Source organism: Callospermophilus lateralis, chromosome 14, assembly GCF_048772815.1.
Source record: "Callospermophilus lateralis isolate mCalLat2 chromosome 14, mCalLat2.hap1, whole genome shotgun sequence".
Lineage (NCBI taxonomy): Eukaryota > Metazoa > Chordata > Mammalia > Rodentia > Sciuridae > Callospermophilus > Callospermophilus lateralis.
The window spans coordinates 24,057,464-24,084,147 of record NC_135318.1 but is presented as its reverse complement, the minus strand read 5'-3'; the positions used below and the strand labels follow the sequence as shown (position 1 = coordinate 24,084,147).

The window sequence follows — 26,684 nt, the reverse complement described above, 5'->3', positions numbered from 1 at the left end:
TCAGGAAAAGCTGGACGCTGGATCAGGGACGGCAAGAGGTAAAACGAGGACGTGGAGACTGAGAAGGATGGGGAATGGAAGAGAGAAAGTGCACGAAGCCTGGACAGATGTTCGGAGGTCAGTGCATCTCCAAGTTCCCCATCATAGGAAACCTGACACACCCACTCCAGAGCTGGGAGTGGGAGTCCCGCAGCAGGAGAAGTCCTAGACTTTAGCCCGAGTCTGTGCCAACTTCAGGGCAGGAGGACACTGCTGGCCCAAATTCGTGCCTCCACACCTGCGCTCAGGGAACACGGCTCTCACTGAAGTGGGCTGCTCCGGACACACCTGCAGATACAAAGAAAAACCGCGGGGGAGTTTGGGGCAGGGAGAGGCTGGGACCCGCCTGGGAGTCCTGCTGAGGACTGAGCTGACATTGATGTTAAGAGTGGCAAAGGAGCAGGGCAGCCAGCCAATAGCAGAGCGGATGGGGGACGGTCCCAGCGCCAGAATGCCGAGTCCAGGGGTGAAGGAAGGGTCCTGGGTGGAGTGGGAACTGCGGGAGTGAGAGCAGGAACCGCGAGGAGTTGGGGAGATCCTGGCTTGGGGGTTCGAGGGCAGGGGGCTGCGTGGCGAGGAGGGCACAGATGTGTCTGGGGCGCGAGAACTACCTGGCCAAACTGTCTCAGTGTTTTTCTCTTCCTTGTGGCTTAGACCCAGAAGTTATGGCAACAGAGGTGGATGGGCGAGGAGCAAGTCATCGAAGGTCAGCCTAAGGGGAGACGAGTGCAAAGCGGTGGAGAGGGCAGGCGCGTGGGCGGGGCAGGGACCCCAGGACAATTTTTGGCACCACGAAAGCCTTAGTTGTCCTCTCTGCGGTGTCTGCAGCCGCAAGAGTCAGTCCCGAGAAAGGGGCATCGCTGCTGAGTCGAGGCAGGGCCGGCCGCGCCGAGGTGGGAGGCACGACAGAGGGGCGGGAGCCCAGGCCAAAGGGGCGGACACCGGGTGGCGTCTCCTGCTTCATAAAGGGGCCGTGGGGGCCGCGCTCTTCTCTGCGAGGGGCGGCAGCCACAGGCAGTGAACGCGCGCAATGCCGGTTCGGTGCCAGCAGAGCCCGGTGCTGGCAGGTAGCGCCACCATGGCCACCCTGGGGGCACTGATGCTGTACCTCACCAAGCCCTTCAGCTACGGGAAGCACATGGAGATCCCGGCGCCCGGGGGTACCTCCTGCCTGCCCGCCCGCACCGCCTGGTTCCTGCAGGAGCTGCCCGCCTTTGTGGTGTCCGCAGGGATCCTCGCCTGGCAGCCGCGCTCTCTCTTCGGACCGCCAGGGACTTTGCTCCTGGGCCTCTTCTGCGCACATTACTTTCACAGGTAGCGTTTCCCCCTGCGGGCGCGGAGGGCTGCACCCAGCCTGGCCCCGGAGCGCCGCGCGCCGAGCGCACGGAGGAACGTCGAGGGGGCGGCGCGGACCGCTGCCAAAAGCGCGGAGGGGGGCTCGCGGGTGCACCTGGCAGCGCCTGGGGCTCTGGGCGGACGCCGGCGAGGTAGGAAGTGGCCGGGGTCCCCGCGCCCCTCTCAGCAGCTCCAAACCGTCTAGCTGTACGGGAGAGGGCGGTCCGGCCGGGCCGGAGGCGCGCTGTAAAGCTCGGGCTGGGCAGAGCTATTGTCCCGCACTGTTCTGTCTCCAAAGGTGCGAAGTCCGCGTCCACTTTGCAGCGTCCCTTCTGTCTTTGAACCTTTCCACTGAAGGTGGGGCCAGATTGGCCGGGGATCTTGGGAGAGTCTTTGGGGTTGGTACCCTCTGAAGGAACCTCTGCTAAGATGTTTTAATTAACCTAGTCTTTGCAGGAGTGAGGCGGCATGGGGGCTGAGCCCAGATAAGGACCTCAAGGGGAAGAGAATATAATGGGTCACTTACTGACTGAAGCCACCCCCCCACCACCACCACCAGTCCCACTTCTTAGGCTCCACCCAAAAGGGACACAAATTACTTTTAATTAATGCATCTACCTTTCCAAGTCCCCAGGGACTTAACAAATGTTCTTTTGATGAAACAGAATAGTCTGAGTTCAATAGTACTTGGCCTTTCTGGTCTGGGAAGGAAAAACAGGAGGGATACCAGAGATATCAGGATTTTAAGAATGACTGGAACCCCAACAAAGACAATGAATAGAAGAACTCATTACTATATTGTCTACCATGCCCAGTTCTTTAGTGTCTGTTGTTCTAGTTTAGCCCCATAGTAACTGTGCGAGATGTGTCGTTGTTATGTCCACTTTACAGACAGACTGAGGTTATGTGACTGATGAAGATGATAAACCTAGTTCTCAGCAAGATTCACATCTAAGCCTGTGAATCTCTTAGGTAGAGCTATGTAAAGTAGGTAGATATTTCATGCAGAGGGAGAAGAGAGTCCATGGGAAGGAAAAGGTTGCCAGACCAAACCAAGACCTGAATAGAAGCACTGCCTTATTTTGAGTAGAGGATTCACAGGGTCAAAAGTTGAAGGAAATTTAGATTAGAATGATAAATAGTGGCTCTTGTGAACAAGATTCTGGGCTAGTTATCAATGACTTTATTTTACCTAAATTTAGATGGTTTAATTTTCACAGAAAGAAGGATATTGGATGTAGGATCCAAGCAATCAGCTGCTGGTTTCACTGATTTTGAAATAGACATTTGGCAGAAAATATGACTGTATGGACAGTTATTTTCATTTTCAGATTAACTGTTGTTGTCTGACTGATAGGTTCATGAGGTCATTTCATATTAATGATTAGTGTTTTTTGACAATCCTATGAACAGAATTTTTAGATTTATTTTTAAAACCAAAAGGCACTTTGCACAGAAAGTTATGACGAGAGCATAAAAGGAAACCAAGGAAGTAATTACCCATAAAATAAATGTGTACATACTGTTCATCTTCTTCAGGGGAAAATTAAAAATATGAGTAACAGATTTGGGATTGATTCTGTGAGGGAAAATTGCCCAGTGGAAGCACAACTCTGAGTTATTTGCCCCTAAGACATCAGAATAGAATGTTTGCCAACTTTTCCCTTTGTTTAAATTTTTCTTTTGAGACCCCTGAAGTATTGGAAGAATTATCATTTTGAATACTTACTGGTAATAACACTCTATCGCCAGGAACCCTACATGAATTACCTACTAATTGTCATGCCAGGTTGTTAGGTAGGCACTATTATCACCTCCATTTTGCAGATGGGAAACTGGGGCATGAAAAGATCCAGTAACTTGCCCAAGGTCAGACAATAACTTGAGGAATCAGAGTTCAGGCCCAGGCAATTTGGATCCAGATCTCAGGTTCTTAGCTGCAATGATAGACTGCTTTAGACTTGTTCTTGTTACTTCATGTTTGCTTAAAAAAAAAAACTGCATCATTTACTTATAAAAATAATGTGGAAAATTCACAAAGAAAATACTCTTAATTTTTACATCTAAATATATTAATTATTAATGTTTTGGAATATTTCCATAATAATGTTTTATCTTTGCCAGTAGATTTTTACACATGGTTCTTGTATTGAATTTATAGTTGTTTTGTTCTGCTTGACTTCCTAACATTTTATAAAACTTTTCCCACATTACCTAGAATCTTTGTAGACACCATTTTAATGGATGCTTGTTATTTCTTCTCATGTAAAAAATAATTGATATATTCATTTGTAGCTATACACTTAATTGTGTGTGTGTGTGTGTGTGTGTGTGTATGTGTGTGTGTAGGTTAAATGAAACTGTGATGTGCATTTTTGCATGTAAATTGTTTTCAGAAATTAAGTCTATTTTCATGGTTAAAATTTCTAGAAATGGGATTGGGAGTAGAACTCAGTTGTGGAGTGCTTGGCATACATGAGGCCCTGGGTTTAGTTCCTCGTGTGTGTGTGTGTGTGTGTGTGTGTGTGTGTGCGCGCGCGCGCGCGCGCGTGCGCGTGTGCATGCATGCGCACACCCACACACAGGAGTGATTCAAAAGCTGTGAACATTCTTTAAGGTCTTGATACATATCTGCTTTGCAGCTTCAGGAGTCATTTGGCTTGATGATAAGGGCATGTTAAGGAAGAAGCATTAGGCTCTCCTGGCTTTACTCTGTCCTATTCACTGCTGTGACACAGAGGGTAAGATAGAGGGATGAATGGCTCAGGTTTGGTTGAGGCTGTTTGGCAAAACATTCCTTGGGAACTGTTCAGTACAGTCTTATGGGATAGAAGTTAAAATTCATTGTACTTTTCTCAGCACAAGGATAACACACGAGCATCTAAGTTCCATAAGGGCAAGAATTTTTGTCTAATTTTTTATGGCTGTTTTTCCAGTGAACAGAAACGTGGTGCTACGTAGTTGGTACTCACTAAGATTTATTGAATGCATAAATGAACTCTACTTGCAAAAATAGTACAGACAGGATTATGAGAGTACTTGCAATTATGTAGGAATCAGTCCTGCTGAGATTGCATGCCTAGGTCAACTCAAATCACTCTCTTCCCTTCAGAATCTATTGTTGTAGATTTTTGGATTGTTTAGCCAGATGAATATGGCTGCTGCCTAAGCATGTTGCCTAATCCCACTGCCAAGTCGCTTGAAGTCAGAGTTATCTCACCTCTTGCTGACCTCTGCTACAGCCCTGGATGGCTCTTTGTCCAGTGATCTTCACTTCTCAAAGAAGTCTTGGTGTCATATGCCTTGGCCATCACACAATGTGTATGCCTGTGGTAGATGATGTCTTTTTAAAGATTTGGATGTGAATTTGATAATTCGTTGAAAAAATATTTTAAAAAAGAAAGAAAAAAAAGGTGACTTGTGAAAAGGTGCTTGGCAGTGTGAAACACACACATTAGAGTCTGTTTGAATTCAGAGAGGGCTTTCTGGGATTTAGATGCTGAAACATTTTCCTGATTAAGCAAATAAAATAATGGCTATAATAGGATGCATTGTTGCTTTATTGATTAATTCTTTCTTCAGCAGCACAAATTCCTCTTCATCCTTTGAGATTCAGATCAGGCATCATTTCCTCCAAGAAGACTTGTCTAAGTCCCTTCTCCTCTGTGAATGCAGTTATGATGCCATTCTTTGGGCTTTTGTAGTTCCAAATACTCTGAATCCTGGCTAATAGTGATATATTCTAAGGAAGCTTAGTTCTCACCTGTCCAGCCTCACAGAAGTAAAGCACAGGAAGTTAAACCAATCAGGAGGAGGAGCAGGCTTGGCACTTAGTTTCCTCCAGGGCCCTGCCAATGTGTCACTTGTTTCCTAACCAGATGTGGCAGCGCAGGCTTGTAATCTCAGCTACTCAGGGGGCTGAAGCAGGAGGATTGCAAGTTTCAGGGCCAGCCTGGGAAACTTAGTGAGACCCTGTCTCAAAATAAAAAGTATGTGTGTTGGAATGGGGGGTACTAGGGATGCAGATCAGTAGTAGAGCACCCCTGGGTCCAATCCCCAATACCAATAAATAAATTAATAAAATACAAGGAAAAAGAAAAAAGTACATCTGTTTAAGATATTCTGAAGTATCAAACCACACTTAGGAAACTGCTTATTGTCTGAGAATCACAATGATAATGAATGTCTGTATTGGAAATGACAACTCTCCCTTCTTACAGATTAGAAGAAAAGTCCAGACAAGATAAGCAACATTCTTGTAGTCACTCATGTGTTAGGGACATTTGAGAGACATACTGTGAAAGTTAAGGTTCACCTGAAAGATTTTTAGAATGGAAGTCAGCAAACTTTTTTTGGTACAAAGCTAGATAATACTTTGTAGCCATATAGTTTCTGTTGCAATAAACTTACCCCTGCTGTTGTAGTAGGACAGCAACTACAGATATTATGTATGCAAATGAGTGTACTTGTGTTCCAATAAAACTTTATTTATGAAAACAGGTAGTAGGCCAGATTTGGCCTGGGGATTATAGTTAGGTAACCCCTTAAGAAAAGTAGGAGGAGCTTTACATTCAGTGCTCTGCTAATTCTCTAATAAAATTGGTTGAATTCTGCAGTGAGTACATTTTAGAAAATTTCTGTTACATAATTGGGTACTTGGTAGCAAACATTCTTTTATGAGAATTATTGGGTTCTAAGTCCTTTATTTGAACCTTTATGGGAAATAGGAGTCTTGGTGGGTGACACCACAGCTGAAAAATATATAGCTATGTTTGATAAAAAATGTAAACAAGTTTTAGATCTTTCTTTTCTAAAAAAAAATATTTATTTTCTAAAAAAAATATATGTAGTTGGACAAAATACCTTTATTTTTATGTGTTGCTGAGGATCAAATCCAGGGCCCCGCCTGCATCAGGAGCGCACTCTACCGCTAAGCTACAACCCCAGCCCCTAGATCTTTCTTGACTGTTTCACTTTTACCACATTGCAGAAAGGATCAACTTCTTGCTTATTTTAAATCTAACAATGTCACTTAAAAATTCATTTTGAATTTAACAGTGTCACTGAAAAAGAACAAATACAGTGAGGAACCTGAGATCCAAATTGGTGCAGTGACATGCATCAAGTTACATGGCAAGAAAGGAGAGAATGGGATTTGAACCCAGCTCTCCTAACCTTTATCAGAATTCTGCATGTTCAGGTCTTATAGAAGACACTAAGGTACAACAGCTGGTGTTCCCTCAGGAGGAAGGCAGGAAAGAACCATCATGGTATACCTGTCACTGTGTCTGGTGTGAAACTTCAGTGATAGCAATGTCTGTTTCAGAGTACCAAACAGGTGGGCCTATGTAAAGTGAACAGGAAGAGGACCTGGAATGTGGGGAGACACAGTCATGTTACTGGAAAACACTGAGTACCCTGGTGTCTGTCTGTCTGTGTGTGCCTGGGACAGAGGCCGGATGTTGGGTGGTTTTGAGGAAGCCTCCAGATAGGCTCCTCTTCCCCACCCAGGTTCAGAACCAGCGGAGACAGACCCAGGGCTTGGGTGACGGAGACACATCACCACCACACATAATCATAAAGCTGGTTTTGGGGAGAGTGATTTGGATTTTGGATCATGTGGGCCTTTTGTCACTGTACCTCAAAGATACTCAGCCACAATGATCTATAACCAGAGGCCTTTTCCAGTGGTTCTTATTCTGAAAAAACAGAAGGGCTGAGATGTCCACACTCTGAGATATCCTCTTCTCAAATTGACCTGTCAGGTCATTCCCATCTGTTTCCTTGAGGAGGAGTGGGGAAGAGACAGTGGAAAGAACAGGAGGGTCTTTTAGCAAGTGGGAGGGGGAGCAGAAATGTTTTTGGAATCTACACGGCAGACACACGTTTTCTACCTATCTATCTTGCTAGAGCCTGGCAACTTGCTTCTGGAACCTGGGACACTTTCCGCTCTGTCACTGACTCCCTGCCCTGTGTGGCAATGGGACCACAAAGACCAGACTCAAGTTGTTTAAAAAAAGTTTCTGTCCTCAATCAGGGAGCCTTTAATGATACTCAGCTCAACATAGGAGCTCTAAATTTTAAAAACCTCTGAACTGGGGCCAACAGTGCAATTTGCCTTCCATTTGGTTATGGATGGGGAGAAGACAAGGAAAAGCCAATATTTATTGCCAATATTTATTGAGCCCTTGGTGTTCCAGTCAGCATGTGATGTGTTTTACATTGGTTATCTCATGCTGTGCTTGATTATTGGTGCTCTTTCACAAGGGGTTGCAGTGGGGACGATTGGTGGGGGTGAATGAGTGAGGATGGAAAAGGCAAACCCTTGAGCTAGTCCTTGAAGGATGGTCTCTTTCCAGACTTTTGGGTGGGAAAGTGAGTTTCTGTAAAGAAAGCGGCCCATCTGGTAATCTATGACTTAAAATTGCCCCGTACTCCATATAGTGAGTTCTGGAATACCTGTTCACTTTTTAATTCCACATGTCTTCTGTGTCTATGCTGTACCACCCAGTCCTACTCCCTAATTCTTAAGTCAAGCTCTGGGCTGTTTTTAAAGTTGTTCCATCATATTTGCTCCATGTTGTCCAGGCCAGTCCTCAGAGTTGCTGTGAATAACATGCTTCTGACCATCTCCAGATCCCTTTCTGTGGGATGTGTACACCCCATTTCTCTCCCAGCTCCTCTCTGCTTGTCTTCTTTTAGCAACAGTATTTGATCTTCTGTTCTTCAAAACTTGCATTCAAAAGTTAGTTTTTTTTTTTTTTTTTTTGTAGCTCCAAACTGGAAACAATCTAAATGTTGATCAGTAGGTGAATGGGTGAACAAACTGAGGTCTATAATGCAATATTACTCAGAAATAAAAATGAATGAACTACTGATGCAAGTTGCAACATGGTGAAAGACCAAATAATTATTCTGGGTGAAATAAACCGAACAAAAATAAATCATTCCATTTATATAAAATATTCATATAAAATTCTAAAAAATTAAAATAATCTACAGTGTCAGAATACTTCAGTGGTTTCCTGAGGACAGGCGAACCAGAGGGTGGAGCCAAAGGGTATGAAGGATCTTTTAGTGGTGATGGTTATGCTCAAGGTGTTGATGGGATGTGGTTTCATATAAATCACATCAAATTGCACACTTAAAATATGTTTGGTCCATTGTATATAAAATAAAATGAACCAATTTCAGTGGGCCTGTGAGCCTGTGTCACTGAGAATTGTTCAAACTCATTGTGAAGTCAACTGAACATCTTTAACAAGCTCTGAAAACCTTCACTTTTTTTTTTTTTTGTATGTGTATGAGGAGGGCAAGGGGAAAACCTAGGAATGCAACTCAAGAAAAATAATACAAAGGAAACAGATAAGCCTACATAGTCATAGTATTGCCATGCACAACTGTGAAACACCAGAAGTTACTTAAATGTTCTAGGACCAATTATAATTAAATATCACATATAGTTCAAAAATATTAGTTGCAGGGACTATATCTGTGTTTGGTACTAACTAAAGTCATTTGGTTAAAATATACCCATGAAGATCACACTCAACAATCTATCTCCACAGTACGGATTCATATTCATAGTTGATCAGAATATAAAGTGATGAGAAAGTTCATATTTGAGGTTTGCATTTTTCTTCTGATATTATTAATGTATTTAATAGTTTAACACCTGTAAGGGACCGGAGAACAACGGAGGAAGAGACCATCAAGAGACCGACTCATGCAACCACAAAAGGGGGTTTATTGAAGATCCAGCATGCTGGGGCTCCATGCTCACTCAAGAAGGGAGAGCGGCCAAGAGCCCCGAGCAGGGGTTAAGCAGTGCTTAAGTACACTTTTTTGGGGAGGGCGGGGGCTTTACATACATCAGAGCAAATCATCATGAGGCGCGGGAAAATCAGACAACAACACTCAAACATGATTAGTACATTCATTGGCGGGAACAGGTCGGGCGGGGGTGATAGGTCAGTCCTAAAGCTGGGTACACATTCAAACTGATTGGTTTAGTCCCCGGAGTGCGTACGTGCTCAGCTGCTCGGGGGTCCGGGTTATTAAGCAACTAGGTAGTCAAGGGGGTAATCTGACACACATCTAATGGGCAGTTCCGGGAATTGTCTTAACTGCCACAGGAATTTCAGGCTTTGAGTGTAGCTTAGAAACTTTACAATACCCGGTCCTTTACATTTTAACTCAGGCTTTGCAGCTTAGAAGCAGCTTTACAATGCCTGGTCCTTTACATTGTAACTTCAGTTTCTTTTATCCTTTCACACCTACTATAGCTGATAAAAGAAATGTGTTGGTCAATTTGACCAAAATACCTAAAAAGGACAACTTAGAGGAGGAAAAGTTTATTTGGGCTCATGATTTCAGAAGTCTCTTCATCCATCGTCAGCCAACTTCATTGCTCCGGGTGAGGTGAAGCAAACATCGTGATGGAAGGGTGTGGCAAAGGAGCACTCCTCCATTCATAGCAACCAGGAAGGAGAGAGAGAGAGGGAGAGATGAAGGGGGAAAGGGAGAAGGAGAGGGAGGAAAGAAGAAGGGAAGGGGCTGTAGGGAAGATGATCCCCTCCAGGGCATGCCCCCAGTGACCCACCTCCTCCAATCATGCCCCACCTGCCTACAGTCACCACTGCAAACTAGGATGGACTGATCAAGTTATGGCTGTTAAAATCCAATCATTTTGCCTCCAAACATTCCTGCATTTACAGAAGAGTTTTGGGGGGACATTTCACATCCAAACTGTAATATTCCACCCCTGGCCCCCTAAAGCTCATGCCCATCTTGTAAGACTGGAAGACGCCACACCACACGACACAGATCACCAAAGAATTTTCCGCTTTATTACAAAAGGCTGTGTATTTATATAGGTCTAAAGAGAGGTCGCAGGGCTGAGGTAGATAACAGGTTGCCCATTTATTGGCAAGCTCTTCCATAGGTCAGTTCCGGAGCCCAAGAAGTTAATTCTTATTGGGGCTAAGGCTTCCCACCAGCAGGGTTTGAACGTTGGCACCGGCGGGAACGTTTCCCGCCAGTGAAAGAAACAAAGAGGAGAAAGAGGGTCATTAGACGCCATGCTGGGGTTTTTCTCTGGGTACTGCTGCCGTTATATGTTTTCCCAACACATCTCACAATGCAATATGCATTTAGTTCATCTCCATGAGTCTCCATAAGAGTCTGAGAAATAATCCAATAATCTTCTGTCCTTCAAAACTTCCCACATCGTCCAAAGTCTTCTCTGAGACTCAAGGCAAACCTCTATAAAAATATAGAGAACCTCTATAAAAATCACGAACCTCCATAAAAATCAAAAGCAAGTTGTATACATCTAAAATACAATGGCACAGAGTAAACATTCCCATCCCAAAAGATGTCAGATCAGGAGAGGCAGGCAGCGGCCAAAGGAGGCAGATTTAAAAGGGCCTCTGAACAGGCTTTATTGAGATATCACTCCCCAGCGGAACTCGATCAGACCCACAGAGGGGACAGGAGAAGGGTCTGAGGAGAAACCACGTGGAAGCTCCACCGGACTGGACTTTTATGGGGCTTACAGCAGGAAGGGAAGGGCTTGAGACAGGAAAAGTTGTTTCTTAGGGTCCCTTGCCCCCTTGGAGTTGGTCAGGGGAGTTGGCTGAACTCCAGGATTGGCCAGGGGGTCCTGCTGATTGACAGGCGTTAGTCAGGAGATCTGGCTGATTGACAGGCGTTTCCCCGGCATCTGATTGATGTTCTTTTCCAGCGCGGGCTGCTTTGTTCTAAGTTGCTACTAAGTCGCCACCAAGTCGCTGCCACCGACCTAACAAAAGAAAAGAATAGGAACACAGAAAGAAGGGATGGGACTAAAACAAGACTGAAATCCAGTCGGGCAAACAGGTCCTGTAACTCCACATACAGCAACTAGGACACATACCTGGTGGTGAGATGTGCCTTGCAAAGAACCTGGGCAGCCCCACCCCTTTGGCCTTGCTATTTGCAGTGCACTTGGGTCCTGTTTCTCTCTCAGCCAGCAGCTTTTCTCAGCAGACAGTCCCCATTACTGTCACATTAATGACTGTCATCTTTAATTCCTGGGGTCTCCATTCCAGCTTTGGCTTCACCTCCACAGCTTCATTTCTTGCCCTCTCAGGGGCAGCTCACAGGGATTTCTACCCTGCTGCACTTTGTCTGGACTCCCAGGACTTCCTTTGAAATCTTGGTGCAAACCTCCTGCAGAACTAGCATCACAGGGATGATGCTGAGACTTTCTGCCAGCCCTCTGCCTGGAATGATGGCGGCAGTGGCTTCCGAGATCCTGAGTGGCTGAGCATGGTGAAACCACTTCCTATGCCCCTCTGTGTGATCAGGATGTCCCCACCGTCTCTTCTCAAAGAATTTTCCCTTCTACACCCTTGAACCTGCTATGGGTGAGGTAATTCCTGAGATGCCCTCAAGGCATCTTTTCCTACTGTCTCTGTGTAAGGCACTTAGTATCTCTTTAGGGGCTATAATCTTTCAGTAACCACACCTTGCTCAGCCCAGTTTATATGCACTTTTCCGACCAAGCTGTTAGTTTTTAAAATCCTTCAGCTCTGCTTTTGGTTCCTGATTCTCCTAGTTAACCTGGCTTAAAGCTGTCAGCAAAATCCATGCCATTGCTTGAATGCTGTGCTGCCTTGAAATTTCCTCTGCCAGATTAGTTAGTCGATCACTTAAACTTCAGCCTCATTGGGCTGGGGATGTGGCTCAAGCGGTAGCATGCTCGCCTGGCATGCGTGCGGCCCGGGTTTGATCCTCAGCACCACATACAGACTAAGATGTTGTGTCCGCTGAAAACTAAAAAAAAAAAAAAAAAAAATATTAAAATTCTCTCTCTTTCTCCCTCTCTTTAAAAAAAAAAAAAAGATTTAAAATTCAGCCTCATGCAGGACATGGGCAAAATGTAGACTAAGTCCTTTGTCAGAATATAACATGAATGGCATCTAGTCCAATTCTAAATAGAATCCTAACTCCCCTCTAAAACCTCATAAGTACAATATTTACTGCCTGTATTTGGTCTTCTGCATTTCCACCCGAATCACCCATTAAGCTCCACTTACAACATTCTAAAGTTTTTCTATCATGCGTCTCCAAACTTTTCCAAACTCATCCTACAAACCAGCTCCAAAGGTTTCTGAATCACATGGTTAGGTTAGTCATAGAAACGACTCCACTTCTAGGTAGAGTTTCCTTGTGAGCTGTGCATCACTGTGATCGAAATACCTAACAAGGAAACCTCAGAGGAGGAAAAGTTTATTTTGGTTCATAGTCTCACAAGTTCAGTCCATGGTTTACTGACCCCATTGCCTGGGTCCAAGGTGAGGCAGAACATCACAATGGGAGGATGTGCAGAGGAGTGGGGCACCATTTATGGTAAACGGGAAGCAGAGAGGAAGAGGAAAGGAAAGCGCAAACCCCCAATGGCCCATCTCCAGTCATGCCCCACCTGCCTGCAGTTAACCACCTAGCTAATCCAAACTAGGATGGGCTGATTATGTTACAGCTCTCACAATCCAACCGGTTTTACCTCTAAACATTCCTTCATTAACCTAGGGGCTTTTGGGGGACACCTCATATTTAAAACATAGCAAGAAATAATACAGATATTATAAGATTTTAAAAAGTACCCTACATATTGATTATGCCTTTAAAATCTCAACAGAGTTCAATACACCCTATAAGTAGGTACTGCTTTGAGAGATTTCAAAGGCTACTCTTCATGTATCAGTCTCCCTCCTTGAGCCACCATGACACCACAGCTTCTGAAATTGTCATCCTTCATATTGCTCCTTTGAGTTAAGAAGTCAATGATTCCTTAAAATGAAAGCATATTATGTGGCAAAGTGTCCAGATAAATATCCTTTTTAATATCCATTGAGTCTGAGGGGTTGTTGCTGCTGAAGTTAAGTCTCCCAGGAACATCATGTAATCCCTTACCCCTCCCTCTCCTCTCTGAAGGGCGCCAAGCTGAAGAGCGCCAAATTCAAAAGTTTTCTCGACCAGTCCTGTTCTGAGTCACCCTGCCAATCAGCGCCCTCCCAGTCATGTATGCAAACCTTCTTAAGCTGAAGCTTGCAAGCTGACGCCCTCTGCCCTCCTCCTCTCTTCCTCTCTGCTCTCTTCCTCTTCTTTCTCTCCTCTCTCTGCTCTTTCTCTTTCTCTCTGCCCTCCTCCTCTCCTCTCTGCCTCTCCTTTTTTTCCCCTCCAGGCAGCCCCGCAATAAATCTCTTGGTTGAATCTCCGCCTTGTGTGAATCACTCGCCTTTCAGATGTCACCTTTCTCATTCTCAATAATGGTAATTTATGTCTTCTCACTTTCCCCCTGATATGAATGACTAGAGCTTTATCAATTTTATTGATATTTTCAGAGAACCAGATTTTGTTTTCATTGTGTTTATGAATTTTCTGTTTCTTACTTGTTTTATACTTTGATCTTTGTTATTTCTTCTGCTTGTTTTGGGTTTAACTTGCTCTCCTTTTGCTAACTTCTTAAGGTGAAAGTTGAGATTATAGAGTGAGACCTGCTCTTTCTTTTAATATGGACCTTTATTGTTGTGAATCTCACCCTAAATATTGTTTATGATACCACAAATTCTAATATATTTTATTTTAATTCACTAAAGATTAACTTTTTTTTTGCTTATTCTCTTTCTCATAGGTTACTTAGAAGGGTGTTAATTAATTTCCAAATATTTAGAGATTTTGTTTTTAATTTCTAACTTTGTTATGGACAGAGAACACATTTTATATGACAGAAATCCTCTTAAAATTATTGAATTTGGTAAATGTCCTGTGTACATGTGAAAGAATGGTTATATTGCTTACCTAATAATCTTAATTGGATGGTCAGATATGTGTCTTATTGGATGTTAAATAGGTTTGAATTCCCATAAATATGCTTGAGCTCTGTTTTGGAATGCAGTTAAATTACTTGGAAACAATCTGATCCTTTCATGTATTTGTTAGGTGGTACCCAAAGAATCCTAGTGCTAAGCCCACCTAATGCTCCTCTCTAGCAAGGCTCTTTTGAGTGCTCTACCAAATGTCTCATGTATTATGGTTTTTCTAGCTGGCTGGTGAAAGTGACTCATAATCCTGGCCACATGTAAGCATTTGTGCTGTTCCTTTTGATCTTTTTGGTGGGTTCTTTCCTCACAAATGCATGAATTAGCGCTCTGATGAATATGCTTGAAAAAGACCCTCTGTCTCTCTCCTCTTTGGCCTGGATGATAAATCTAATTTCTGTTATCCAGTGTTGACTGGAAGCATAAATCTCTCCAAAGGGATTTAACATTTATTTTTGGTAACTTAATAATTTGCAGCCCTGACTGATTTGTTAGTGTCAGTGGCCTCTGCTTGTGTTTGTGTCATGTTTAAACTGAATGGTTTGTATTTATAAACTTTCCATCAATTTTTTCAGGTATCTGCTCTGTTCCATTGTGACTCTTTTTTTTTTTTTTCCACCAGAGAACATGGAATGTTAATATTGTTGTGCTAGTACAGTCTTGGAGCCTGCAAACAGGGAGAACTGGTACTGTACATACTGTGCCATGTGTTTCTCCACTGAGGATGTATTTGGAGAGAAGCTTAATTCTAGAAAAAATAAGTTAAATAATGATAGGATCTCTTGCTTCTCCTGTGGGGGGAGAGAAAGGGTACATTTATCTATTGTTTTTCGTATTCTTGGGGCCTTGTAAAATGTTTTAAGGGGAGTATTTGCCAGGAAAGTGAAGGGATTTCTACCTTTCTCTGCAACTGCTCTTTGGATAATATGTAGCATTTGCTCTCCTAACAGTGTGAATGTGAGGTGTCCCCTCAAAAAACCATGTTAGACAATGCAGGAATGTTCAGAGGTAAAATTATTAGTTTATGAGAGCAGCAATATATTCAGTGGATGAACCCATTGATGGATTAATAATTTGAATGAACTAACTGGGTAGTACCTGGAGGCAGGTAGGGCATGGCTGGAGGAAGTGAGTGGCTGGCAGCATGCCCTTGGGGATTATGTATCTTCTCTCTGGCTCCTAATTCCCTCTCTATTATTCCTGACTGTCATGAGCTCTCCTCTGCCATGCTTTTCTGCCATGTGTCCTTCCTCACTTGGGCCCAGAGCAATGGAGTTGGTCGACCATGGACTGAGACCTCTGAAACCATGAGCCCAAACAACCTTTTTCTCCTCTAAGTTGTTCTTTTCAGGTATCTTGGTCGCAGTGATGAAAAACTAACTAATGTATTCCCAAAACTTGGTGTCCATTACGTTTTGATTTTATTTCTACCTGTAGTCCATTTTGGTGGAGAGAATGAGTAACAAGTTCCAGAGGTAATATGTGACAAATTCTGTAGGGCTATAAGATTATAGAGAGGCTACTCAGAGAGAGGGAAAGACAAAAATAACATATGCATAAAATAATGGGGGAAAGAAGTCAAAAGAGCCACAGTACAAAGTAGGAAATGTGAGGAAAGATAAAGAGATGAAGCACTTCAGAAAAGATTGGGAGAGTAGAGAGAGAGTGGTTGCAGGTTTTTCATGGGCTTATCTTGAACAAGTTACACTTGAAGACTAGAGTCTGAAATTGAAACCCTGTCCTTAAGTGACAAGGATTCACTCCCAATTCTGCTATTTTTACCTGTGACCTGTGCTAACTTAATCTCACTGTGACTTATTTCCTTCACTGTAAAATAAGAATCATCATCATAATACCTAATTCCTAGGATTGTTACGAAGACTGAGGCACTGAGAATGTTATCTGTTAGCAATATTCAGGCATTATATATGAGTTGTTTGTGGCCCTTTGTTAACCTTTCCCTTGCTGGATGTCTGAACTGAAAAAAAAAAAAAAAAGAATTTCGATGATCTAACATTGCTCTAATAAGGTGTTTTAGTTCCTTGTGTAACGAATCAGCACACACAAAAAAGACATTTTTTTTTTTCCTTTCAATATTCTCAAGGCCAGAAGTCTGAAATCAAAGCATTATTAGGGCATTGCTTCTCTGAAAGCTCTGAAGGAGAACCCGTATTTTTCCTCCTCCTAGCATCCCTTGGCTTGTGGTCACATCTCTCTGCTCCATCTTTACAGTGCCTGCTCCTTTGTGTGTATTTCTTCTCTGCTTATATCTGTCTTGTATACAGACACACAAGGTTGCATCTAGGGCCCACCTGGATTATACAGGATAAGTTCCTTCTGTTGAGATTCTTAGTTTACTCATGTCTTTTCTCATATTAGATAATACCAAGTGTTTTGTTTTTACTATAATAAGGTAATATTTACAAGTTCTATGGAATTAGGATATAGACACTTATTTGGGGGTCACCACTCAGCCCATTTCACGAGATACCATTATGAAGTGAGCTTGAACTGGCTGCTCCACTGGCTCATTCTGTGTTCACTCACCCTTGTGCTTGGCCTGGGCATCTCATTCGACCAACACGTCCCAGACCATGATTTACATAACAGGCACCAGCTTTGTATTCAGTCAAGTGAGTATTTATTTTCAATGATCAGGTTATTTCTTTGCAGTGGCCCAGGGACTGGGCAAAGGTTCAACAAGGATAGGCCTCTTGGTGGGCTTGCCTCTGAAGAGAGGAATTTGGGGGAAACTCTATTTTATGCTCAAACAACATCAATTCTGGATTTACAATCAGAAAATTGTGATGCTTATTTCAAAAGACAACAGTGAAATTCAATATTAATCAGGACTCTTTCAGTTTCAAGTGACCAGAAAACTAACTTGAGTAAGTTTGAGTGACACCCTAATATATGAATTCTCATAACTGGGAAATACCAGCTTCAGGCTTAGATTGAAGCAATGGTTCCAAAGATACCATCAGGACCTGGTTTCTCTCTAGTTTTTTTTGCTCTACTTTTACTGGCTCTTCCCCCTACCCCCACCCCAGAAAGGCTGTTCTTTGTTGGGGGTTAAGACTACTGAAGTATGTAAGACCATACTCCTTATCAGGTTCAAGACTCATGGGAAAGAACAGTCCTAGAAAAAATGTTAACAAAACTTTACTGTTTTTTTTGTTCATTCCTGAGATAGTGTGATAAGACCATTTCCTGTCTGGAAAGCATGACCCCCACCAGGGTGACTATAGCTCATAATAATATATTTTAATACTAATACTATACACTAATACTAGTATATTTTAAAATAGAAAAGAAGACTCTGAATGTATCACTATAGAGAAATGATGAACGTTGATACATTAGGTGATGGATATGCTAATTACCCAGGTTTGTTAATTACACAATGCATATACAGGCATCAAAACATTGCATTGTACCCCATACATTCTACAGTTATTGTGTATCAGTTAAAAAGACAATAAAAATTAAAAAATGTGTTATTTAATTTCCCCAAATTTGTAAATTTCCTGGTTTTATTTTATTATTGATTTCTAATTTCATCCTGTTGTGGTCACAGAAGATGGTATCTATCTGCTTAAATCTATTGAGAACAAATTTGTGGCCTAACATAAATGTCCCATGCACATTTGAAAAGAATGTGTGTGATGTCCTTGGCTAGAGTGTTCTTTGTATGCCTGTTAGATCTAGTTGGTTTGTTGTGTTAGGTCCTCTACTTCAATGTTTATGTTCTGTCTTGCCACCTGATCCATTTCTGAGAGTGGTATATTGAGTTCTTCAGCTATTATTGCACAAGTGTCTTTTTCTTCTTCAAGTTCTTGCTTCATATATTTGGATGGTCTGTCATTAGGGGTATAAATGCTCATAATTATCATATCTTCTTGTTCTGTAGAAACTTTTAATATTAATGTGCTTTAAATCTTATAACATTTTTGATTGTCTATTTTATCCGCTATTGAATGTATTCAATCCTGTTCTTTTTTTTTTCTATTTGTCTGAAACATCTCCTTCCTTCATTTTCAATCTATTCAAGTCTTTAGATAGAAGATGAATCTCTTGACATCATATATTTGGATCATTTAAAAAATCTATTTGCCAACTTCTATTATCTTTTGATCAAAAAGTCTAATCCATTTTCACTTAAAGTAATTATTGATAAGTAGGGACTTCTGTCATTTTGAGAGTTATTTTCTATATGCCTCATACCTTTTTGTGTTTAGTTGATTTTTCATGGTAAAATATTTAAGTTCCTATATTGTTTTCTTTTGAATGTACCCTATAGCTATTTTCTCTATGGAGACAATTGGGATTATATTTCATATCCTAAGGTTATAACTCTGTAACTTGAATTTATACCAATTTGACTTCAATAGTATAGAAAACCTCTGCTCCTTTGACAGCTCCCTCCCTACCCTTTTTGGTTGTCAAAGTCACAAATTATGTGTTTATACATTTTTGTGCTCCAAAGCACAAACTAATAGCTCTCTGAAATGTATTAGCCTCTTAAATTATATAAAAAACATGTGGAGTTACAAAACAATGTCATAATAGTACTAGCTTTTTAAACTAATAATTATTTATAAAAAAAATCTATCAGTGTTTTAAATTATGTAGAAAAAGAGCAGTTACACACCTCTGTTGTTCTGCTACTTTTATGTAATAGCCATGCATTTATCTTTGCTATATTTCTTTATGTAGCTTCTTGTTACTTTCTAGTGGTTTTTGAAAATTATTTACAAATGCATAATAATTACACCTAACAGTGGGATTCATTGAAACATTTGTACTTGCACATAATAAAATTTCTTCCCAATACCTGCCCTTGTTCTTCACTCCTCCCTTCTTATAAACTCTACCTCTACCCTACAGGTCTCCTTTCTATTTTCCCTCCTTTCTATTTTCACAAGATTTCTTTTTTTATTTTTTCTCTCTAGCTTCCACATATGAGAGAAAACACATGATCCTTAACTTTCTGAACCTGGCTTGTTTTGCTTAACACAGTGCTCTTAAGATGGGTAGCATCTGCCTGCAAATGACATAATTCTTTATATTCATAATATTGTGCCATATTCTACTTTATGGCACAATAATATAAATTTATGTACACAAATATATACATATAATACATGTTATTTTATATATAAAGTATTTATATATATATATTTAATTTTGTTTATCCATTGATCTGTTGATGGACACCTAGCCTGGTTCTATAACTTCCCTATTGTGAATTGCACTGCTACAAACAAATATGCATGTATCATTATAATATGCTGGGGTTGTGGCTGAGTGGTAGCGTGCTTGCCTAGCATGCCTGACGCACCGGGTTCGATTCTCAGCACCACATACAAATAAATAAAATAAAGATCCATCAACAACTAACAAATATTTAGAAAATTATATGCTGACTTTAATTCTTTTGGATAAATATGTGGGAGTGGAATAACTAGGTTACATAGTGGTTCTATTCTTAGCCATTTGAGGAAACTCCATTCTGATTTCAATAGTGGCTATACTACTTTATATTCCTACTGACAGTTTATGAGTTTTCCTTTCTCTCTCTCCTCAGGAGCACTCATTGTTATTGTTATTATTCTTTTTGTACTGGAGATAGAATCCAAGGGTTCATTATCACTGAGTTACATTCCTAGACCTTTTTATTTTTATTTTTTAAATTTTGAGACAAGTGCTCCCTAAATTGCTGAGGTTGGCCTTGAACTTGTGTTTCTCCTATCTCAGCCTTCTCAATTGTTGGGATTACAGCTGTAGGCCACCATGCCCAGTATTTGTTGTGTTCTTGAGGATCATCATTCTGACAGAAATGAGATAGAATTTCATTGTGGTTTTGATTGAGTTTCTTTGATTGTGCAAGATATTTTTAAATATATTTGTTATCTGTTTATACTTCTTTTGAGAAATGTCCATTTAGTTAATTTGCCCATTGATTGATTGGGTTATTTTCTTGGTGTTGAGATTTTTGAGTTCTTTATATATTCTGGAATGTACGTATATTTATATATTATATAAAGTTATATATTAATTCTCTGTTGGAAGAGTAGCTGGCAAAGATGTTTTCCCATTCTGTAGAATCTCTCTTCATGATTTTTATTATTTCCTTTGCTGTGTAGAAGCATTTTAGTTCAATACCATCCCTTTATTAATTATTGGCATTTTCTGGGCTTTAGAAATACTATTGAAGAAGTCACAGTCTGCATCCATATGTTTATTGTTTACCCTATGTTTTCTTCTAGAAGTTTTAAAGTTTCTGGTCTAATTCCTAGGTCTTTGAACCATTTTTTTTTTAAATTTTAATATTTATTTTTTAGTTTTTGGGAGACACAACATCTTTGTTTGTATGTGGTGCTGAGGATTGAACCTGGGCCGCATGCATGCCAGGCGAGCGCGCTACCGCTTGAGCCACATCCCCAGCCCCTTTGAACCATTTTGAATTTGTGCAGTAGGAGCCATGGGATCTGATTTCATTCTTCAACATATGAATATTCAGTTTCCTTAGCACCATTTATTAAAAAGACCATCTTTTCTCCATTGCATGCTTTTAGTGCCTTTGTCAAGTATCAAATAACTGAAGCTGTGTGGTTTTGTCTCTGTGTCTTCTATTCCAATGGTTTTTTATGCCAGTGTGATACTGTTTTTGTTACAATAGCTCTGTAAGTGTAATTTAAAATCAGGTATTGCTGTACTTCCAACATTGCTCTTTTTGTTCAGGATTGTTTTGGCTATTTGGGGGATATTCTGTTCTTCCCTATAAATTTTAGGATGATTTTTTCTAGTTCTGTGAAGGACATCATTTGTATTTTGATAAAAACTGCATTGAATCTATACATCATTTTAGGCCATATGGCCATTTTAACAATATTAAATCTGCATATCCATGAACATCAGAGATCTTTACATCCTCTAGTGTCTTCTTCTATTTCATTTTCAATGTTCTATAATTTTTTGTTGTAGAGACTTTTCACTTCTTTGGCTAGATTTTTTCCTAGGTATTGTATATTTTTAGGCTATTGTGAATGTAATTGTTTTTCTGATCTCTTTCTTAGCAAGTTCATTATTAGCATTTAGAAGAGTTATTGATTTTATATGTTGATTTTTGTGTCCTGCTGCTTTACTGAATTTGTTTACCAGATCTAAAAGGTTTATGGTGGCATCTTTGGAGTCTTCTGAGTATAGGATCAAATCATTTGCAAATTGGGACAATTTGACTTTTTCTTTTCCTATTTGTATTCCTTTTATTTTCTTCTTTTCCCCAAATGTTCTGTCTAAAATTTCAAGTTTTATAATGAATATGAGTGGTTAAAGTAGATATTCTCCTCTTATTTCTGATTTTTAGAGAAAATGCTTTTGATTTTTTCCCCATGCAGTATGATGCTGGCTTTGAGTTTGTCATACACAGCATTTATTATATGGAAGTAACTTCCTTCTATCCCTTGGAAGGCTTTTTCTGCATCTATTGGGATGTTCATGTGATTTTTATTTGGTCCTATTTATGTGATATACTATGTTTATTGATTAACATCATAGTATATGATTTTTGTATATTGATCATAGTATATAATTTTTATAATATGTCATTGCATTTCATTTGCTAATATTTTATTAAGAATCTTGGTATATATATTTATAAGGGATTTTTTTATATGTAGTTTTCTGGTCATGTGTCCTTATCTGGCTTGAATTTAGGATGATACTGGGTTTGTAGAATGAGTTTGGTAGTGTTCATTCCCTTTTTCTCTACTACATGGATTGAGGAACATTGACACTAGATCTTATTTAAATGTCTCGTAGTACTCAGCAGTGAATCCATATGGTTCTGGGATTTTCTTTGTTGCAAGACTTTTTATTACTGCCTCAATCTCATTGCTGTTTATTGGTCTGTTTAGGTTTTCTACACCCTCTTGGTTCAAGTTCGATAGGTCATATGTGTTAAGAAATTTATCTATTTCTTCTAGACATTCCAATTTATTGAAATGTGAGTTTTAAAAATAGTCCCTACTGATACTCTAGATTTCAATTATGTCTGTTGTGATAACTTCTTTTCATTCCTTTAATTTTATTAATTTGGGTCTTCTCTTTTTCTTTGTTACATTGACTAAGAGTTTACCAGTTTATCTCTTGTCTGTTTATCTTTCCAAAGAACCCACTCTTTGTTTCACTGAACCTTTGTAATTTTTTACTTATCTAGATCATAAATTTTGACTCTTATATTTATTATTTCTTTCCTTCTACTAACTTTGGTATTGGTTCAATCTTGTTTTCCTAAGTTCTTGAGATGCATCATTAGAATGTTTATTTGGAATCTTTCTGATTTTTTTTACAAACACATTTATAACTATAAACTTTCCTCTTAGAACTGGCTTTATTGTATCCCAGATACAATAAGTTGCATTTCTATTCTTGTTTGATTTGAAGAATTTAAAAATTTACCCCTGATTTCTGCATTGACCCACTCATCTTTCAAAAGTGTATTGTTCAATATCTGTGTGTTTATATAGTTTCTTTTGCTTTTGATTTCTAATTTCATTCCATTGTGATTTGATGAGATGCAAGGAATTATATCAGTATTTTTGTATTTGTTAAGATTTGTTTTGTGGCCTAAAATATGGTCCATTTTGAAAAAAGTCCCATGAGCTTTTCAAAGAAAGAATATTCAACTGTTGTTGAGTGAAATATTCTGTAGCTGTCTGTTAAGTCCATTTGATCTATAGTGTGTTTTATGTCTGACATGTCTTTACTGATTTCATTTCTAAATGAGAGAGGTATATCGAAATCACCCTGTTACTACTTACGGATCTCTCTGAACCTTTATGTTGATTAGTGTAATTAGCTTTACTAATGTTTGGGGTATAAATATTCACTATTATTATAATTTCTCGTTGGATTGTTCCTTTTACCAGTATGAGGTGACTTTTTGTATCTCTCTTAATTTATACTTAAAGTTTGCTTTGTCAGGCATGAGAGCAGCTACTCCTGCTTGCTTTTAAGCTCCATTTGCATGCAATATCATTTCCCATCCTTTCACTTTCAGCCTGTTGATGTCTTCCAGTGAGGTGTAGCATATAGTTGGGTCTTCTTTTTAAAAAATAGTATCTGCCAGTTTATGTCTTTTTTAAAAAAAATATTTTTTAGCTGTAGTTGGACACAATAACTTTATTTTACTTATTTTTATGTGGTGCTGAGGATCGAACCCAGCCCCTTGCACGTGCTAGGTGAGCGCTCTACCACTGAGCCACAACCCCAGCTATTTTATGTCTTTTAATTAGAGAATTAAGATCATTTACATTTACTGGTAATATAGAGAGGTGCTTATTTCTTCCTGCCATTTTGATTTATTTTTGATGCTTGATTCAAACCTAATTCTCATTTGCTTATCTATTCTTCTAATGGAATTTATTTTTCCCAAGTTCTCTTGTTTTTTTTTTAATCTTTTGTCTGTTGAATTCCTTTAATTTTCTTCTTCAATGCTGGCTTAGTAGTCATGAATTCCTTTAGTTTATACTTATCTTGGAAAGTTTTTATTTTTCCTTTGATTCTAAAGGATAGCTCTGGGTCTAGCAATCTTGGTTGGCAATTAGTTATTTTCCTTCAGTGTTTGAAATAACATTGTTCAAAGCCATCCTGAATTTGGGGATTTTTTCTTAGAAATCTTATGCTTTTCTGATTGTTGTTACTCTAAATGTGACCTAGAGTCTATCTCTTATTGCTTTTAAAGTTCTTTCTTTGGTCTGAATTTTTGGCATTTTAATTATAATGTGTCATGGAGAGGACTTTTTTTCCCTGGTCTTATCTATTTGGGGCTCTAAATGTTTCTAGTATGTGGATGTCCACATTGTTCCCAGGTAGAAATATCTGAAAAATTTTCTGCTATTGTTTCACTGAAAAGGATACCATTGTCATTAGCTTATTTATCTTTTTTATCTTTTTACTTCTTTTTTCCTGCAATGTCAGTGAGTCTTAAGTTTGGTCTCTTAATGTTGTGCCAAAGTTCTTATATATTCTGCTCAGAATTTCTACTTTTTTCTTTAATACTGTTTGAATGTTCAAGGCTGGCCACCTTGTCTTCAACCTCTGAAATTCTACCATCTACTTGATCTAATGTTTTGGAGAGACTTTCAGTTGAATTTTTTATTTGATTTATTGAGTCTTTCATTTCTAATATTTCTGTTTTGTTCTTTTCCAGTTTATCTCTTAGTTGAAATACTCTTTTGCATCCTGATTTTCCTTAGCTTTATTCATTCCTTAGCTGTATTTTTAATTCATTGATAATTTAAAAAATTTTTTAATTGTTTTCCTGGGATTTCACCAACTTTGACATCTGTGGATTCAGTTATTGGGGGTTATAAACTCTTGGAGATATTGTTTCCTTGTTTTTCCAGGTTTCCTGCATTTCCTTCTTCCTTCCTTCCTTCCTTCCTTTCTTTCTTTCTTTTTTTTTTTTTTTTTTTGGTGGGGGGTACCAGGGATTGAATTCAGGGGCACTGTGTATGTAGAGCCACATACACAGCCCTATTTTGTATTTTATTTAGAATTTAGGGACAGGGTCTCACTGAGTTGCTTAGCACTTTGCTTTTGCGGAGACTGGCTTTGAACTCATGATCCTCCTGCCTCAGCCTCCTGAGTTGCTAGGATTACAGGCAGGTGCCATCGCCCAGCAGTTTCCTGCATTTCTATATTGACATTTGTGCATCTTCTGAAATGGATCTCTCTCTAGCTGTTGTAAAAGGTCTCTTTTTAGGGAGCTGCTTTTTTTTTTTTTTTTTTAAACCAGTTTCCCAGGTCTGGAGTATATATCTCTGGGTCACAAGAACCATGCAGCATGTTCATGATGCTTCTATCAATCTCTAACACCATTATAAAAGGAGGTGATGATCACCTGTATCCTATAACTTGAAGTCAAACCACAAACTAATGGGCTATAAAAACTTATTTAAATGTTCCCCACAACTTTACTAGTCTAGAAATGCTAAGGGAGTAATACCCTATAATAGGCTAAAAAGTTAGTTTTAAAGAAAGTAGAGTTGTTGTACTATACAAGGCATGAAAAATAAAAGAGAAAGAAGAAAAGGCATGAAAGGAAAGGGAAAGAAAAGACAGAAAAGAGAAGACAGAAGAAGAAAAAAATGAGTGTTGGAAAAAGAGGGATCAAGAATATAGAAATGAAAAAGAAAAACATGAAAAGAATAAATCTGATTGACATATTACCATGAAGAACAAAAGAAGAAAAAAGAACAATAGCAACAAAAACAACCAACCAAATCAAATATGACAGAAAACTTAAACAAACAAACAAAAGAAAAAAAAACAACAGGGGTGGGGAGGGAGAGAGACAGAAGAAGAAAAGTGAAGAGAGAGAGAAGAGACTGGGAGAACTGAAAGAGGAATAAGGTAAAGATTGAATGAATAAATCCCATTAACACTCTATGACATTGAGGAAAAAATGTTGGGCATGGGACACACACCTGCAACCCTAGCTATTCAGGAAACTATTGCAGGAGGGTCACAAGCTCAAGGTCCCTATTGGGAACCCAAGGAGACCCTGCCTCAAAACACAACAAAAAAGGGCTGGGGAAGCAGCTCAGTGCAGAGCATCTTGGGTTTAATCCCCAGCACCATGGAAAAACCTAATGAGATAAAACAATAAAACAAACAAAAAACTAGGACATGGGAGGGAAGGGAGACAGATGAGAAAAATGCAAGAAAAGAGAGAGAGAGAGAGAATGACATGAGTGAACATTTCCAATTAACATATTTTTTTTTAAAATATATTTTTAGTTGTTATAGACCTTTTTTTTTTATTCATTTACTTATACATGATGCTGAGAATCGAACCCAGTGCCTCGTACATATCAGGCAAGCGCTCTACCACTGAGCCACAATCCCAGTCCCCAATTAACATATTATAACATTAAAGAAAAATATATAAAATTGGATTAAAGAATTCAATATAAAATAGTGGGGAATCTATTAAATCATAGAAGATCTATTAAATTATAGAAGATAATACCAGTGAGACAAGAGAAACTAACACTGAAGAGTTCAAAATTACCCTTTGCTGAAGTATTAGAGATGGAGGAATTTCTCCCAGGGTCTTGGAGGGATGATACCAGATGTTGGGACGGGTAGTAGACACTCAAACTTCAACTGCATACCTCTGAGTGCCTCTGGGCATGGGGATGCCCTTTAGTCTGTTTAGTTCTTGACCTGTCTAGATCAGTCATCTGCTTCAAACACTGCCCCAAACTCATGTTCCCGTGTTTCCCCAAACTGACCTGGTGGCCCACCTCTAGTATGACCCTGTGTGGCTCCAGTATTTCCATGATGTTCCTGGACACCTAAAAGCTCCCAGGAGGGTTTGGGGAATAACTCTGATGAAGCTCTGCTGCTGGACCTTTCCCTGGCTGGAAAGGC

The 26,684-nt window shown here is 39.8% G+C and overlaps 1 protein-coding gene across 1 annotated transcript in view; it reads left to right on the top strand.

Moving 5' to 3' along the window:
- The first annotated feature begins 1,069 nt into the window (after window positions 1–1,069).
- Window positions 1,070–26,684, top strand: part of Srd5a2 (steroid 5 alpha-reductase 2) — a 55,042-nt gene continuing 29,427 nt past the window's right edge. Inside the window, exon 1 of the mRNA XM_076833833.1 lies at window positions 1,070–1,353. Coding sequence (XP_076689948.1) covers window positions 1,070–1,353 — 284 coding nt within the window. The remainder of the gene's footprint in view (window positions 1,354–26,684) is intronic.